General features: G+C 48.6%; 1 protein-coding gene across 4 annotated transcripts in view; it reads left to right on the top strand.

Moving 5' to 3' along the window:
* CHST15 (carbohydrate sulfotransferase 15) overlaps nt 1–18264 on the top strand; it is an 85998-nt gene that overhangs the window by 42320 nt on the left and 25414 nt on the right. For 3 of the 4 annotated variants that reach the window (XM_030805899.1, XM_030805914.1, XM_030805923.1), the window contains exons 2-5: nt 5164–6221; nt 6940–7279; nt 9566–9712; nt 13388–13544. In XM_030805899.1, coding sequence (XP_030661759.1) covers nt 5676–6221; nt 6940–7279; nt 9566–9712; nt 13388–13544 — 1190 coding nt within the window. In that variant the 5' untranslated portion in view covers nt 5164–5675. Of the gene's footprint in view, nt 1–4588; nt 6222–6939; nt 7280–9565; nt 9713–13387; nt 13545–18264 lie in introns of those variants that run through there. The other variant, XM_030805906.1, reaches the window with a different exon arrangement.

Raw genomic sequence — 18264 nt, forward strand, 5'->3', positions numbered from 1 at the left:
TAATAAGTTTTTCCTAGGGTGAAATTGGATGCCCTTTATCGATCTTACACTGAGGGGGCATTCAATTACTTAATCTAAAGTGGTATTTCTGGGTCTCTCAATTACAATTTTGTTATAAATGGCTTGCTAATGATGCTTGGGTGCATAGGTTAATAGGGGGTGTCCAAGCAAGGGCTGGATAATTGAACACTTTCTATTTTGGGACCCGTTATCTGATTTCTCTCCTGGTGCCAGGTTCCCACAGTGATGGTCTGCATCCATCAGGCTCAGAATTGAGCCCAGGTGGGAAGCAATCGCACCGAAATGTATACCTGAATCCTTTGGTTTAATACATGAACGGAAGTGCCAAGGGCCCCGTCTCGTCTGAGTCGACCGGCACCAAATGTGGACATTCCAGACAGGTGAAGTGCAGGGGGCACACATGACTCCTTTCTGAAGGAAGAACCACTTGAGTGTTAGGTTTCTGAATGACTGTTCTTGGGATAATTTGTGGCCTATGGAAAAGGCCAGATACAGAACATAACAGCAATCCATTTTCCTTTCAATACCACCCCATTAATTGGATTTTTCTTCCCTGAGTTGTGTTCTTTGATAGTTATACATAGTGTAAAAATTCTTTTGAGGCCAGGCGTGGTGCCTCATGCCTGTAATCCCAGCACTTTGGGAGGCCAAGGCGGGCTGGATCACTTGAGGCCAAGAGTTCGAGACTAGCCTGGCCAACATGGTGAAACTCCGTCTCTACTAAAAATGCAAAAATTAGCCGGGCGCGGTGATGCATGCCTGTAACCTTAGTACTCGGGAGGCTGAGACAGGAGAATCGCTTGAACCCGGGAGGCGGAGGTTGCAGTGAGCCAAGATCGTGCCGCTACACTCCAGTCTGGGCCACAGAGTGAGACTCCATCTCAAAAAAAAAAAAAAAAAAAAGAGAATATGTAGTATGCCTCCCTTTTTGCAGTCGAGCAAATCCCACCCCTGACTTTGGCCTTCAAGACTCTACAGAGCCTGGTCCCTGCCTCCTCTCCCATCGGGTTTCCACCCCCACCAGCCTCTGCCCCAGGGCCTACCCTGCCAGTAGCCCTCATGGGCTGGGTCTCCCCCCAGCGTCTCTCCACGGGGCCTTTGCTTCCCCTGGTCTCCACGTGACTGGCTTCCTTCTTGTTCAGGTTTCTCCTCCAACGTCCCCTCTGAAATCAGGTCTTCCCTGTCACCCTGTGTATCATACCTCCCACTTCTCTAAGGCAGTAGCTCCAACCCAGCAGTGATTATGCACCCCAGGGGTGATTATGCACCCCAGGGGACATTGACAATGCCTGGAGATGTTTTTGGTTGTGACATCTCAGGGGAAGGGGTGCTATGGCATCCAGTGGGTGGAGGCCAGGGTGCTGCTAAGCATCCTACAGTGCGCAGGACAGCCCTGAGAACAAAGAATGGGCCAGTCCTAGGACGGCACAAAGAATTCCAAAACCCTGTTCCAATGGTTTTATTGTTCTCTCCCCCCTTTTCTTTATTCTTTTCGGCATAGCCTTTATCTAGCAGCGTCTGTGATTATCTTATTCATTTGGGACTTCTTTATAGCCTGTGCCCTGCAGCCCCTACTCCTGGTGGGACAGAAGCTCCCACTCTGGGTCAGCCCTGCACCACTCACGCCTGTCAGGGGAGGTCTTGTTTGGAAGCCTCCAGGCTCTAGGGCCTTCACTTACAAGGGACTCACCTGGGCTTCCGATTGCTTGTCCGTCTTGCTGAGTATTTGACATACTATACAGTGGCTATCGATTTTGGTGAAAACTTGTAAATGTAAGATAGCTTTATGTTTTTTTCTCAGAGAGGACCCCCCCACACACCCACCCCAGCCCAGGGGTATTTTCCAACACCAGCAAATCCTCCAACTCCAGAACCTGATTATCCTACCATTCAATTCAAGTCTGTCCCTACCAGAGGCAGCCTCAGACTCTACAGGTTTGAGGGCTTGGTCTCACCAGACTGCCCCACTTCAGACGCCAGTCCCAAGTATTGGGTCCCCAGGTTACCCACACTTCTGTCCAAATTGGCTGCAAAGGCAAGAGAGTCCCACAGCCTCCTCGGGTTCAGTAATTCACTAGAATGACTCACAGAACTCAGGAGAGTGCTTGACTCATCATCAGTCTATTATAGCATACAATGCAGAAACAGCCAGCAGATGAGACGCATGGGGCGAGGTATGGTGGAGGAGGGTGTGTGGAGCTTCCACACCGTCTCCCTCCACTCCACCCTCCCAGCACCTCGAAGGATCCACCAACCTGGAAGCTGCCTGAGCCCTGTGGTTTAAGGGTTTTGATGGCAGTTCCATTACAAAGGCATGATTGGTTAAATCATTGGCCACTGGTGATTGACTTAATCTGCAGCTCTTCTTCCCTACCCGGAGTTTGGGGGGTTTGCTGAAAGCTGCTCATTGAGGCTTGGTCTTTCTGGTGACCAGCCCCCATCCTGGAGCTATCCTGGCCTGCAAAGGGTCACCGCATCAGGATACACTCAGGTATGGCTGAAAGGGGCTTGTCATGAATGACGAAAGGTGCTTCTCTCACCCCATCACTCAGAAAAATTCCAAGGATTTTAGCACCTGTGTACCAGTACCCGAGGATAGAGACCAAATACTCATCTCTTATTTCCACATCACATCCCTCATCTTGTATTGGCTTTTGGTCTCCCCCTGTCTGGACATGCGCAACACTCAGCTGTTCTTCAAAAGGTATTTGTTGAATAAATGAATGAATGAATGAAAGAATGCTAGGAGCTGAGAAAACACTGTATCTGAGTGTTTTGCTAAGGCCCTTGCATCATCTCAAATTGCCTCCTCAGGTCTTTCTGTTTAGGAAGCAGGACTTGCAGAGGCTGGGCTGGTTGGTGGGGGCAGCTGCCCCGCAGACATGCTCTGTGGACCCGGTCCGGGCACCCCATCTTCCCTCCTGTCTGTTGAGACTGTCGGCTGCTCATGTTTTTACTTTGCTTGAAATGAGCTGCCCCTGCCCTTGTTTAGGAATGTTTTGCCCGTTCGTTTGGGTCCAGATTATGTACATTCCTATCTTGGAGCTTCAAAGTCCGTGTTTTGTTTGCTTTTTAAAGAATCTAATTCGATTTTCTGCAGCAGAAAGACAGGAGGGTGCGAATTCCCTCCCCGCTGAGCTGCTGGTTGGAGTCTCATTTTTAACCCCGGCTTGGCCCTGTCTTGGACATGTGAAAAAATGTTTTCTTGGCTTTAATGATGGAGTTTCCAAGTAGGGGATCTTGCCCTTTTGTTTCTTTAGTTTGGAAGAATTGTTTGTAGCAAGCAATGGGTCAGGGGTGGTTGAGCAAGTTTGAAGCAGAGGTTGATCCTTGAGGTTTCTGACATGTCCCTTCAGCTGCCCTCATGTCCCTCCAGCTGCCCTCAGGGATAAGAGATGGGGGTAGGGCCTGAGATGTCTGGCCTGGCTTCCCAGAACTGGCCCCTTCCGCATCCCCACCCCGGCGCCTCTGCAGGACTCAGGTCTCAGCCTCTACTGACCAGCCGTTCTCAAACTGGCTCCTTGATACCCTAGTGAGATTCCTTGGCCAATTATGTACTTCCAACTTTGTGTATTATATTCCTCTCTTGCGGATTCACAGGGCTTATTAGCATATCAAAGGCCCTGAAAAGTTCAGCTGTAAAGAATTCTGTGTAATTTTGTCCATTCCACATTTTCTCCAAATAATTTAAGCACAGAACACTCACCAACGGCAAGCAGAACATTTTGTGGGAGGAAGACGTTTTGGGAAACACAGCTTGGCTATTTCTTGGCCACCATATTTTGAGAAAACATGAGGTTTTCAGTCCAAGGGGCATGAACATTTCTTCTGTTGAGTTCTGATTGTTTAATCCTTCAGCCAGTACATGGAGATCTTGATGCGGGGTTAGTTAATGCCGCCTCTATGGAGACAGTGAGGGTTGTTTGAGGGGTGGCGTGTGTAGAGTTGGAGTCTACCACCCTTGGGTAATTTTCAATTGCTAAAGAATAATCATGTGGTATAGGATCTCTCATCTTTGATTCCATTTCAAATGTTTTTGGCATTCACTGACAATGAAAAATCACAATAATAATAGTTGGTGATGCTGTTATTATCAATGCTATCTACCTTTTATGGTATGCTAAATATGTGTCAGGCATTATTCAAACTGTTTACATGTAGTAGCTAATTTAGTACCTGTTAAGGTGTCCTTATTATCCTAATTTTACTATTGAGGAAACCAAAGCTCAGAGAGGTTATGTGGCTTGCTCAGGGTCACACAGCCAATTAGTGCTGATCTACCACTGCTAGAAACTAAGTAGGTCTCCTTTTTTGCTTATCCGTGGCTCTTTTTATGACATCTACAAAGAAGTGTCATTTGGGCAACAATATATTTTATAACCACAGGATTCTATTAATGGGTTTTTAAGAATCATATCTTGCTCGAGATGATGAAAGTGAAAAATTATGTCAGGGTCTGAAGCTCTGTGTCACTCGAGGGAATACTATACATTGGATTTAATTGCTTAATAACTTAAAGTCAAGTGGTTTTTTAATATGATACATTCTACTGAAGGAGAGACTCATTTCATTGTTTCTAAATTTCCATTAACTTTTGCTTCCTAATCTGATAATAAAGGTTAACTCTAAGAAAGAGACTGCTGATGCCAGCGAGAGGGAAAAAACACATTTTCTCTGCCTGCTCCCTTTCTAATCATCCTCCTTAGTATTCTTGAGATTTTTCATTGACTGAAAAGCACTGATATTTCAATTCATCCCTCAAACTTGTAGTCACTGACTGTGCATGAATCTGAGAATGATCACAACATCCTGGGATTCAGAGATCCTGTAACTGAGATGTATCAAGGCAGAGGGATTAGGGGAGATGTGGACTATGCACAATGTGAGATGTTTGATGTGGTGCTGGTGGTGCTAGGATTGGGGCCATGTTTGGTGGCAGAAATTGAGCCCCAAAGCCAACTGCAAGGACCTGAAACCTCTTCCTTTATCCTCACAATTTTCTATGACTTGCTTAGAACCAGGCTGGCTTGGCTGGACTTAGAGGTGGAAAAGAGAGTGAGCATCTGTCTCTCCTTGAAGGACGAGCTTTGGGTTATTGCTATTACCACACAATGTAATAAAGCTTCTTGTCTTTCTGTGTAGGAAATCTGGCATTTTTTAAAGTTTGCGCCCCACAAAGAGGAAATATTCCAAAGGTACTCAGGATGTAAAAGCGAAGATCTTCACAGATGCCTCCGTGGATGGCATGGCAATCCATCCATCAGTGAGAAGACCATGATTTCTTTTAATTTTGTGTGTGTTTCCACATTCCCCAGTGAGAATTCTTCCACCTTTTTTTGTGCCATGGGAAAAACCTGAAGGGCAGGCAGAGCTGCTCCTGAACTTGTGACCTTCTCTGAGGTTGCAGCGGCTCTTGTAGAACATGACTCTGGGACATCACTTCCTTTTGTTTTCTTTTGGAGCTGAACCAAAGAACGTGCATCCTCTTTCTCTAGTGCTGTGGTGTCTGCTTATTTTTGTATTTGTGCTTTCCATCCATCTTCTGTAATCACAAGGCATTCTTAAGGTTTTCCAGCACGACTTGCGGACATCCAGACTCCTGGGGGGCCCACCCATGGCTCGGTAAGCCAGCAGCCCAGGGCACTGGCACTACCATGAGGCACTGCATTAATTGCTGCATACAGCTGTTACCCGACGGTGCACACAAGCAGCAGGTCAACTGCCAAGGGGGCCCCCATCACAGTCACCAGGCGTGCCCCACGTGCAAAGGAGAAAACAAAATTCTGTTTCGTGTGGACAGTAAGCAGATGAACTTGCTTGCTGTTCTCGAAGTGAGGACTGAAGGGAACGAAAACTGGGGTGGGTTTTTGCGCTTCAAAAAGGGGAAGCGATGTAGCCTCGTTTTTGGACTGATAATAATGACCTTGGTAATGGCTTCTTACATCCTTTCTGGGGCCCACCAAGAGCTTCTGATCTCATCACCTTTCCATTACGGAGGCTTCCCCAGCAACCCCAGCTTGATGGACAGCGAAAACCCAAGTGACACAAAAGAGCATCACCACCAATCCTCTGTAAATAATATTTCATACGTGAAGGACTATCCAAGTATTAAATTAATTATCAACAGGATCACAACTAGGATTGAGTTCACGACCAGACAGCTCCCAGACTTAGAAGACCTTAAGAAGCAGGAGTTGCATGTGAGTAGCTTTGTGCTAATCTTGACTGATTGGTTGATTTTTAGAAATGAGTGCTTTTCTTTCTATCACCATCTTTGGGAACACAGAAGGAAAATGACTAAAAAATGTCTTAGATGCAGCAAGGATCATTTGACAGCCTTATGGATTTGAATGCACTGAGAGATTGCTGTTTGCTTACGCTATGGAGTGCCAGGAAGGGAATCTGCTGTCCTGAACGCTGGGCTAGGCATGTTCAAGGGCCGCTGGCTCTCATTATCGCATTCCAGGACTTCTTGCTTGACATGTGGTCGTGGTAGTTAAAAGTTGCTTTTGCAGATCACCATCATTTGGGATTTTAAAGTTGCGTTAAATTTGATTTTCTGCTTCTATTCTACATTTTAATCTCTAACGGCAATTTAAACATACAACTAGTAAAAAGATTCTGTTTAATTACCGTATGTGCGTGTGTGTTGTGTAAGTGTCAGAAAGGTAAATTATGGTAGAATGGTTTTAATTAAGCTTTTATCTTTATTCTCTCCAAGTTGTTTTTTTTTTTTTTTTTGCGGGGGGGCGGGGGTGAGGAAAGCACAGTCATTGACCGTCTACCAAGTTTTGCTTTATTTGGTAATCATCGTCAAACATTAGTTCAAATTTGAACACGGTCGTCAGTCTCAGGGCATGTTCCCATTGCGGTTAGATTGTGTCTTTGCTCATTTTTCCCTCCTCTGTTTCCTTGCAGATGTTTTCAGTCATTCCCAACAAATTCCTTCCAAACAGTAAGAGCCCCTGTTGGTACGAGGAGTTCTCGGGGCGGAACACCACCGACCCCTACCTCACCAACTCCTACGTGCTCTACTCCAAGCGCTTCCGCTCCACCTTCGACGCGCTGCGCAAGGCCTTCTGGGGCCACCTGGCGCACGCGCACGGGAAGCACTTCCGCCTGCGCTGCCTGCCGCACTTCTACATCATAGGGCAGCCCAAGTGCGGGACCACAGACCTCTATGACCGCCTGCGGTTGCACCCTGAGGTCAAGTTCTCCGCCATCAAGGAGCCACACTGGTGGACCCGGAAGCGGTTTGGTGAGTGCCAGGTCCTAGGGCTCCTGTCTGGTCTCGTTCCTTCATTCGTTCATTCCTCCCGCAACGTTAGCGCTGGGGTTGGGGGGCGAGGGCGGCAGAAAGAAATTGCACAATTCCCGTGTTAGGAGGCTGTTCCCAGGCAAAGACGCAGCAGGGTCTGGAACCCGGTTCCCAGCCATGCAGTGAGCATTGATTGCCAGCTGTGTGCAGGACACGGGGACGAGTCAGAACTGGCAGCTCTTCTTGTTCCGAAAGCCCGGGCACATGACCCGAGCAGTCAGCGGTAAGTGCCAGTGGCCAGTAAGGGCCAGCAAGGGCCAGTAAGGGCCAGCAAGAAGGGCGTGATCCGGGCTCTTGGCTCCCAGCTCTGTGCTGTTCCCTGCTCTGTGCTGTTTCCCTGCTCTGTGCTGTTCCCCTGCTCTGTGCTGTTCCCCTGCTCTGTGCTGTTCCCCTGCTCTGTGCCGTTCCTAGCTCTGTGCGTTCCCTGCTCTGTGCGTTCCCCTGCTCTGTGCCGTTCCCTGCTCTGTGCCGTTCCTGCTCTGTGCTGTTCCCCTGCTCTGTGCTGCTCCCCTGCTCTGTGCTGTTCCCCTGCTCTGTGCTGTTCCCCTGCTCTGTGCTGTTCCCCTGCTCTGTGCTGTTCCCCTGCTCTGTGCTGCTCCTCTGCTCTGTGCTGTTCCCCTGCTCTGTGCTGTTCCCCTGCTCTGTGCTGTTCCCTGCTCTGTGCTGTTCCCCTGCTCTGTGCTGTTCCCTGCTCTGTGCTGTTCCTCTGCTCTGTGCTGTTCCCCTGCTCTGTGCTGTTCCCTGCTCTGTGCTGTTCCCCTGCTCTGTGCTGTTCCCCTGCTCTGTGCTGTTCCCTGCTCTGTTCCCAGCTATGTGCAGTTCCAGCTGCAGTCGCTGCACCTGGGGGAGACTGAGTTGCTTCAGGCCTCAGCTTCTCTGACCTGCCCCATCTGCCTTATGGGTTCCATATGATAACCACATGGAGATCATTCTGGAGGCCTTGCTCTAAGCCCTTTGCCACAGGCTTACCATGACCACTGCCCATCCCTCTCTGCTCCAGCTTAGCCCCATGCACCCTGCGGTCCTCAGATCACTGTTTCCTCTCTGTAACCTTTTCCTTGTGCCAGGAGAGGTTTGGTCACTGGAGCTGAGGGGTGATAGGTGCCTATTGTCAGCCAGAGTCCTGGCAGGCCACGAGGGTGTTTTCCAGTAATGGACTCAGGTTGACTAGAAGGGAATCTTCAAAGTTTTCCCTAGACCAACTCTTAATGTGTTTCCTGACAAACGTTTGCTTTCATCCTTTTGATGTTCGTCCTACAGTGAGCTAAAGTGTAAATGTTTCTTTTGTGGTTTAGCAGCGGCCGCTGTAGGAGCCAGGGTTTCACATCCCTATGCATTTGCTGGACGTGTCTGAACACACTCCCTTGCTGTAGGGTGCTCCCCCGAGGCTCACAGTGATTTCCCCTTAATGAAAACCAGCTTTCTACTGGCAGGAAAGGAGGAAGAACAGAGGCGGGCCTCTGGAATCTAGTCTTCAATGTCACCTTGAACCTCTTGTTGCTTTGGCCACGGATGTTCTCTTTCCAATTTCCATTGACTTCAGGAGTTGTGGTGTTGGGAAGTGGATTTTTAAATGTTTGCAAGTGAAATTTATTTATTTTTCAGGCAGGGGGTGAATTTAAGCTGTATGTGGCTGATGCTAGAATCCATGTCTGTCTAGAGTATGATCAGTTCCCCTTATTGTTTGGATAAAGGGCAGGGTATTTGATTGAACGGGGAGGAGAGAGAACATCAGGCAGGTGCTGGCTGGGCCCCATGAGGAAGGCATCATGGAGTTTATAGGATACTGCCCTCCTCTCTCCTGTGGGCTGCCCTCGGTCCTCTCTCCCTGTTTGACACAACGCATGCATCCTGGGTGTCATCGCTGCCCAGCCACTTAAGAGTCCCACCTGTGCACAAGTTAACCAGCCCCAGACTCTGTCCCTCCAAGCAGACGTGTTTCTAGCTCTTGAATAGGTGTTCCAGCCTTTAATCTGCCACTGTCTAGCTTAGTGGTGGTATCTTCCAGCCCTTGAGGCATGCATGGATTGAAGTGGGTAGCCAGGCTGCATAGACCCCCACCCCCATTCCCAGCAGCCCTTTCTGAAGCTTACCTGGGCTGAGCCTCTTGCTGCTGTAGCCAGGCCCTTTAGGCCTTTCCATCTCTTTTTGGTTGCTGTCTGGGAGGCCATCACTCCAGCAGTAGCAACTTTGTCCTCAGTATCTCCTGCTTCTTGGTTCTCATAGGAATCGTCCGTCTAAGAGACGGGCTGCGAGACCGCTATCCCGTGGAAGATTATCTGGACCTCTTTGACCTGGCTGCACACCAGATCCATCAAGGACTGCAGGCCAGCTCTGCAAAGGAGCAGAACAAGATGAATACAATCATTATTGGTAAGGCTTCTGTGTCACTCTGACAGGGCTAACACCCTCCCTGGGGTCCTGGCTCAGGCTCCAGGCCTAGCCCAGCTCTGCTTCACCTCCGGAACATTTGCATGGTGGCAGCAGACTTCTTTTGAGCCTCCACTTCTCCACCTGGCTGTCACTCTTACCACTGCGTAAAATGTTCACATCACTTGAACAGTTACTATAAAGTGGAAATGTTGACTTTCTAATTCTATGGAGACTTAAGGACGGCTGATGGCTTTCTTGAGAAGTTGCCATTTCTTTGTTTTTAAGAAATTAAGCAGAGATATTGACTTCTTTTCCTGATGTACTGATCTGATAAGTTTGGATGGGGAATTATAAATGCAGTTAACTCGTTAGTCATCGATTTGCTGCTTGGGGCTTTTGTAATCCCTGGCCACTGGGACCATATAAGACGGAGGCAGCTTCTCCTGAAATAGACTCAGCTCTGACACATCGCCTATAACTAATTGCTGTTTGAAAAGCCTAGCCCCTGTCAACCTAATGCCTTTGGGCTTTTAAAGTGAGGTTGATTAATAATAATTTGTTTTAAATATTCACAAGAATATTTTATAAGTAAACATATTTGCTTTTTTTAAAATTTATTTTTTATTGTATAATTTAAGGTGTACAGCATACTGTGATGTTTTGATGGAAATAGAGACAGTGAAATGATTACTACAGTAAAGCAAATTAACATAGCCATTTTTTTTTTTTCACAGTTACCTTTGTGTGTGGGGAGGGGGGCGTGTGTGTGGTAAAAGCATCTGAAATATACTGTCCTGGAAAATTTCCAGCATGCAGTACAGGATTAATAGGATTAATAATACCGTACACATGCTCTACCTTAGATCTCTAGACTTGTTATTTGTCTGACATAATTCTTCTTATTGGATTCAGCTTAGAAGGTGTTTATCCACTGATGCCTTCTAAAAGAGAAATTGAGTCACGTTTTGCTTAAATTGTTTACCTTAGATAGTGATCTATTTTTTAATTTTCCTAGATCTGTTATATTTGCAATCTCCAAATTAAATAAATCTATTAGCTACTAAGAGGAATTGTAATCAGCCCTTTGAAAGATGACTTTTTAACTTAAGACTCTCCTGTCCAAGGGGACAGGCTTATGTGCCTAAGTCCTGACTTAGTTACTCTTTTTTTTCTTTTAAACTCAAAGAAATTAAGTCACTGGGAGTCACCTCCAGTATGATTTGGCTGTTAGCTAGTTTTTTGCAAACTTGGGGCTCCAAACTCCCCAAATCTCAAGTCTGACTTACATTTCATTGTGACTCCTGTACCATATGCCTCTGGGAAAATCACATGTTCTTATGAAAGAGCTGAAAATATGTATTCTCGGGCCAGGAAACGGAGACTAAGATAATGAATGAAAAAGGAAAGCCTCAGTTTGGTCTCCTAATTTTGCTTGCTCCAAGATTTTAAAAAGAACAAAAAATAAAATCACTGTGCTGATATTTACTTAAAGCAGAGTTTGGTGAATTCTATGGTAGTCTTGTGGTGTGACAAGTATCTAGCCCTGCTTGGGCCAGCGACCAGCTCTGTGCCTTGCGGCCGGTCATTTTTCCTGTTCCTGGACTCTGTCTACACCTCTGCAAAGTGGGATTGTTGGACCAGGTCAGTTCTAGACTCCTTCCAGCTCTGAAATGTGACTCAGCTCTGCCCCAGCTCTTCCTCTTTGTTAGATTCCGGGCAGAAACAGCAGGATCTTTCATCATCTTGGGCCACTAGGTCAGAGAGGACCTTTCTTCTGCTGTCTTTTTGACAGCTAGCATCACACAAGAGGTTCAGGATACAGGTGGCCTGAATGTGATGGCTGAAATTGGGGCCAGAGCTTTAGACACATTGAAAGGCTCCTGCCTCTACTCCCAGGTACCCCACGTGGTACTCTTCATTTCTTGAATTGCCATTGTCCTCCTTATGCCTTAAGGTCCGAGAGAGGAGGGGCCATGCTTTCCTCCCCTGATCTGTCCCTGGTGCCAAGCACAATGCTGAGCACAGATTAGACACCAAATGAATGCTTCCTGTATGGACAAAGGATGGATGGTGGCTGGATGGAAGGAAGACAGTCAGGTGGATGGACAAATGCCTCCATGGCTCTAAAACCAGTTCATTTTTGAGATCTGACAGAATTTGTGCCAATTTAGCTAGAGAGTTCACTTGTCCTTTATATTCTTACTCATTGCGAGTAGAATTTTCAAGGGACTTCTGATTGACTTGTTTTTTCTGTATCCTAGGCTATTGTCTCTTTAAAAAAAGAAAGAACAAAAGACCAGAACAGAGCTGTTCACCTGGATGTGATTACGCATCTGACAGAACTGATAGGGGCCTGTAGGGATATGATACACTTGTCACCGACCAAAGAGACTCAGTCATCTGGCTCAGTCTTTCCCTGGATAAGTAACTTTCAGATGTGTCCCGTAGTCCTTGGCAAACTGTCAGGAAATCAATTGAGTGCAGAGCTGATTGATGGATTTGCCTTCTTTTTTAAATCTCTGAAGACTTTCCTAAACACACACACACACACGCATGCGTGCACGCGCACACACACGCACACACACACACACTGTCTCTCCTCAAACCCTCAGGAAATTTGGCTTCATCCTCTGAGAGAGTCTGTGCTGTTGGAATGCCTGCCTGTGTCTTGGCATCACCTCTGTGCTGGGACGTGTGTTTGCCATTTACATCCTTCACTTGTGAGGACCATGATGAAATGTGAAACTGGCTGGGACCCAGTTCCCGTTCACCCAGTCTGCACTGAGTAGGCGCCAGCTGCGTGCAGAGCAATGGCCTCGCAGGAGACAGGGCGTGTGAGCCCTGTGGCAAAGCGCCTCTCTCTTTTAGTCTTAGAGTATGCCCTATGATGACAGTTACAGCTTCAAGGAAGGAAATCGCACTCAAATTCCTCATAAGGGTTAGTGTTCCCACCCTCCTCCTTTCTCCTGATGCTTTGGAAGGAAATCATCTAGTACCAGCTCCAGGCTCCTGGTCTGCTAGACCAGTTCTCGGCTCCTCCCGGCTGTGAAACGTGGCTCAGCTCTGCCCCAGCTCTTTCTCTTTGTTAGATCCTGGGCAGAAATGGCAAGGCCTTTCATCATCTTGGGCCCCCAGTTCAGAGAGAACTCCATCTATTATTACTAGAACCATCTACTGTATAGAACATATATTGGAAAACTATACAGGAAAGCCATTTTCAAAACCACCTATAATTTCCCACCTAGATACCTGCTGTTTATGTTTTGGTGTATTTTTCTCACAGACTGCGTTCTCAGTGGGCCCTTAAATGCCACAGAGCTGTGCACCATGAGCAAAGTTAAATACTGTGAAACTGGGGGTCCAGGTGCTAGTGAAGGTTTTCATTCTTGCTCCCCTCGGAAAGAGGAGCTCAGGGTTGGGGGCACTCAGTGTTGCATGGATCGCCTGGACTTCCAGACAGAGGTTTTTGGGGTGGAGGTGGGGTGTGGCTGTGGCAGGGGTGGGCATCCAACCTTCTCTCTTTGGAGTCCCAAATGCCCGCAAAGGCTGACAGCTTGGCCTGTCCTGCTGCTTAAGAGGAAGGCATCGGGGCCAGGTTTGGCCTCTGGCACCTAGAGCCACTCCGTGGGGGCCCGAATCCCACCCCAGCTCACTTGGAGTGTTTTCTGTTTCCAGGGGAGGCCAGTGCCTCCACGATGTGGGATAACAATGCCTGGACGTTCTTCTATGACAACAGCACGGACGGCGAGCCACCGTTTCTGACCCAGGACTTCATCCACGCCTTTCAGCCGAACGCCAAACTGATTGTCATGCTCAGGGACCCTGTGGAGAGGTGAGCAGTTTCTGTGTGTTGCATTTGGGGTGAGAAAAAGAGGAACTTTTGAAGAACGGTGTTCCCCTCTCGTCACAAATAAGATTTTGTCTCCTTTAGAAAAAATTAAACAGGCTGGGTAGGGTGGCTCATGCCTGTAATCCCAGCACTTTGGGAGGCTGGGGTGGGTGGATCACCTGAGGTCAGGAGTTCAAGACCAGCCTGGCCAACACGATGAAACCCCATCTCTACTAAAAATACAAAAATTACCAGGCGTGGTGGCACACTTCTGTAGTCCCAGCTACTTGGGAGGCTGAGGCAGGAGAATTGCTTGAATCCAGGAGGTGGAGGCTGCAGTGGGCCAAGATGGCGCAACTGTACTCCAGCCTGGGCAACAGAGCGAGACTCTATCTCAAAAAAATAAATAAATAAATAAAAACAAACAAAAATAAACGGAACTCGCAATGTTACTGCTGTTTCTTACGTAAGTGTTATTCTTGAGGCTGTCCCCACTGAGTTGACACACGTTGCAGATTGTTTTCTTAACCATTCTGATACTGGTCTGTGTGACTTCAGCCCCAGCAGGCCTGACCAGGGACACGGGACGGTTCCTTGGTACTGTCAAGGCGGGGGAAACACCCTTAGAATCAGGGGCGTAAGCTTCTTCACATGGTTTAACTCCTAGAATTCTGCGTCTCTCCATGTGGTCGATGCTTTTATCCTTGTCTGCATTGAATGTACAGTTTCCAGCTTTCCTTGAGAGACCAAAAGGAAGAACGATGAGCAGAGCAGCTTTGCTTTAAGATCAAGCGTTGCCCAGTGTGGGTGAGGCCAGGGTAGTGGGATATTGAACAGCCACTATGGGGCGGCCCGGCTGGCACTGAGCGCTGCTTGCGTCATTGATGCCTGTGTGAATGCAGAATCTCAGGGCTGCCAGGACCTTAAAATTATTTAGTCCAACGCTCCCTCCAGTACCACCACATCAGAGCTAAGGGGGCCCCTGTCTAATCCGAGGCCCTCTGAGTCAGGGAATTCTCCATGGAAGATGGCCAGTGTAGCTTAGGACAGCTGTGTTCCTATGTTGAGACCAGGTCCGTTTTTGGGGAACATCCACTCATTGGTCCTGTTTCTTCTCCATACAGTCAGACAGACCAAGTCTAATCCTTCCCAAACAGGAAAGGCTGTCAATATTTAAAGACAGGGACCACAGCCCTTTGTGTCTTATTTTCCTTTGGGCCAACTACATCTTCTTATGGATTGAATTATGCCCCCCAAAAAGATATGCCGAAGTCGTCTCCTCCAGTGTGTGTGACTGTGATCTTATTTGGAAATAGGATCTTTGCAGATGCACTCCGGTTAAAATGAGGTCATACTGGATCAGGGTAGACCCTCACCCACCGTAAGACACAGGGAGCATGCCTCGTGACGAGGCTGGAGTGATGCTGCCACCAGCCAAGGGGTGCCAAGGAGTGCCAGCAGCCACCAGGAGCCAGGAGAGGCGTGGAACAGATTCTCCCCTGGCACCCCAGAGGAACCACCCCTGCCCCACACCTGGGTTTCAGACTCCAGCTTCCAGGACACTGAGGGAAGAAAGTCCTGTCATTATGCACCACCTGTTCGTGGTGATTTGTCCTGGCAGCCCCGGGAAACTGACCCCTGGGATCCCTTCCTCAGGTGGCATACCTTCCTGGCCCCATGTATTTGCCAATTATAACAATAAGGCGTGTTTGTTGTGGAAATTTTAGAACATATATTGTTAAACTGTTTTCAAACTATAATTTCTCACCTGGATAACTACTATTTATGTTTTGGTATATTTTCTTCCAGACTTCTTTTCTATGCAAATAAGTGTGTGTGTGTGTGCACGTGGGTGTGATGGGTCAGTCTTATGTCCTGCTTCTTTCACTTTGCATTGTTGCCTCCCCAAAACATGCTTTAAAGTCTGCCCTGGTCACACTTCTGAGCTGATGTCCCTCTTGTGGAGTCTGCATGGCTCCTACTGCTCTGAGTATGACCTGGTCAGGGAGAGGCTGGATCTGCCGTCCCTCAGCCCCGGCTTCCTGAGCCTGAGCTCTCGGTGGCTGTCCCGGTGCCATGCCTTCTGGCAGGTGCCAGGTGTGGTTTCTCTCCCTGCTCTCTGCATCTCCCAGCCCAGGACTTCGTCCACTCTGTTCTGAGGCAGGCACTGACTTGCTGTCCCTTGTCATGTCCCACCTGCTGGTTCCCGTGTTTTGGAGGCAGAAATTGGCCCCGCTGAGTGGTCTCCCTCCTTCCAGCAGGGCTGACGCACACTAGCCGAGCTCTCATGGTGACATAACTGTCACCTTGAGCTGACCCCTCGCCGCCCCCGGAGGTGTTTTCATAGCTGCTCTGCCTCCTTCCCCCACACGACCTCCAGCTGAAGGGCGCACGTGCTGGGTGTGCTCATCAAATGCTTTCCTGTCGCTGCTGCTTAGTTCCTCATTCTGAGAAAGGTCAGACCACGCCTTAACCTCAGGGGTCGAGAGTGCACACAGCAGCCTTGTGTACTGTCTGGGCACAGAGAGGTGTGGGCCCATCTGTTGGGACTGGGTTTGGTGTGTGTCAGCCCTGCTCTGGGCCCTGGGAGACTGGAGCTCCCAGTGGGGACGTGGGCATGGCTGTGGTTGGCTGCAGTTCTGCAGAGTAGGAGGTGGGGAGAGTGGGGCTCCTGAGTAGGGAGATCCAGAAGGAATTGACCTGAAGAAAATTGATGCCAGACTGGGTTTTGAAGGATGAATAAGAGTTTGCTGTGTAAACAAGGCAGGAAGGTGGGTTAAGATGAAGAAGCCTTCCAGGCAGAGAGAAGGACAAGTGCAAAGGAAAACACCACATGTTCTCCTGTTTGGGGTGGAGCCAGGGTCCCTGTTAGGGGTGGAGCCAGGGTCCCTGTTAGGGGTGGAGCCAGGGTCCCTGTTAGGGGGTGGAGCCAGGGTCCCTGTTAGGGGTGGAGCCAGGGTCCCTATTAGGGGTGGAGCCAGGGTCCCTGTTAGGGGGTGGAGCCAGGGTCCCTGTTAGGGGTGGAGCCAGGGTCCCTGTTAGGGGGTGGAGCCAGGGTCCCTGTTAGGGGGTGGAGCCAGGGTCCCTGAGTGTGTTTCTTTCTTCCTGGAGTTCTGGTCCCACCTCAGAGGACACCAACACCACAAAGGTGAGCGTTGGAACAGAAGACAGCAGCACCATGCAGGTGCAAGCAGCTCAGCTAGGAGCAAGACCTGCCAAACTCCTCTCTTACCCCAGCCTGAGTCTGCCAGCTAGAAGGAGGCTCACAGTTCACAGCATGGTCCCCTCAAGTAGCCACCATGTTTTCTTCTTTTAATAACAAATACTCTATGTATCCTAGGAACTGAATGTGAAAGCTTCTTGCCTCCCTGGTCCTCAGCCTAACAGAAATAGTTGGTCAATTCAAACACATATTCAGCCCCTGCCACAGGCTGGGTCCTGTGCTGGGCACTGAGCATACGTGCCCTGGTGAACAACAGTGGCGACCCAGTGCCTACCCCTTGGGAGCTGGTGCTTTATCAGAGAAGTGGGTGGCAGCTTCGTCATGGTGCATGTCCTGGTGCTGAGGAGAAGGGCAGGATGCCGGGGCAGCAGCAGTGTTAGGACGCTGACCCAGGCCTTGCACTGCCTGCTGTACTAGTTATGTACTGCTGCGGAACAAGTTTGCCAAAACTTAGCAGCTTCAAACAGTTTCTGGGGGCCAGGAACCTGGTTGCAGCTTTACTGGGTCCTCTACTTAAGGTCTCTCATGAGGCCGTGACCCAGCTGTCATCAGGCTGGGGCTCTTCAATATGCTTGACTGCAGAAGGACCTGCTCCCAAGTGCACATGGTTGTGGGCAGAATTTAGCACCTCAAGAGCTGTTGGAATGAGGGCTTCAGATCTTTGCTGGCTTTTGGCGAGAGACTACCCTCAATACCTCGCCACAGGGCTTCTCCGGTGTGGCTGCAGGCTTTATCCAAGCCAGCAAGCTACAGCATCTGCTAGCAGATTAGAAGTCACGATTTTTTCTAACCTAGTCATGGGTGTGAAATCCCATCATCATTGCCATATTCTGTTGGTTAAAAGCGAGTCATGAGGTCTAGCCACACTCAACGGGAAGAGACTACAGGGTGTGAATACCAAGAACCGGGAATCACTGAGGACCATCCTAGGAGTCAGCCACCTCCCATTCTATACCTGATCCTCAGGAAACTGGGGCCTGGGCTTTGCAGCCAGGAGAGTAGCTTCCAGCTTGATCCCAGCTCTAATGGCAGAGGAAGTGTGTTTATGTGCGTATTTTCTGTGTAAGTTACTGACATAGCAGCTGTTTCATTTCTTCTTAAACATTTATAAAAATAAGTAACAATAGGAATTTCTTCTTTTTTGAAGCCCATGACTCATGGCCTATCTGAAATGGCTGGCGCGTTTCCCATCTCAGCCAGAAAGGATGATAAATACTGCGTGTTTAGGTCACTCTTGAAGAAACAAACACTCTGAGCCCAAGTTCCATTAGTCTAACGGGATCCTGGGCCATTAGCCCTGTGCTGTGACCTTGCACTTCTGTAAGCAGGAGATTTTGGGGGTTGCTGGCTGCAAGTTGGATTGGTCCAAGTTGTTCTTTTCCTTCTATAAATTGGCTTGGAGAGGGGAAATACCACTTTTATTTTTAGTTTTAGGTTCACATTCAGCCTTTACTTCTATAATTGATCCAAAGTAGAGGGTTTGAAAATGTTGGAATTTTA

The sequence above is a fragment of the Nomascus leucogenys genome, chromosome 3, assembly GCF_006542625.1.
Source record: "Nomascus leucogenys isolate Asia chromosome 3, Asia_NLE_v1, whole genome shotgun sequence".
In the NCBI taxonomy this organism is placed as follows: Eukaryota; Metazoa; Chordata; class Mammalia; order Primates; family Hylobatidae; genus Nomascus; species Nomascus leucogenys.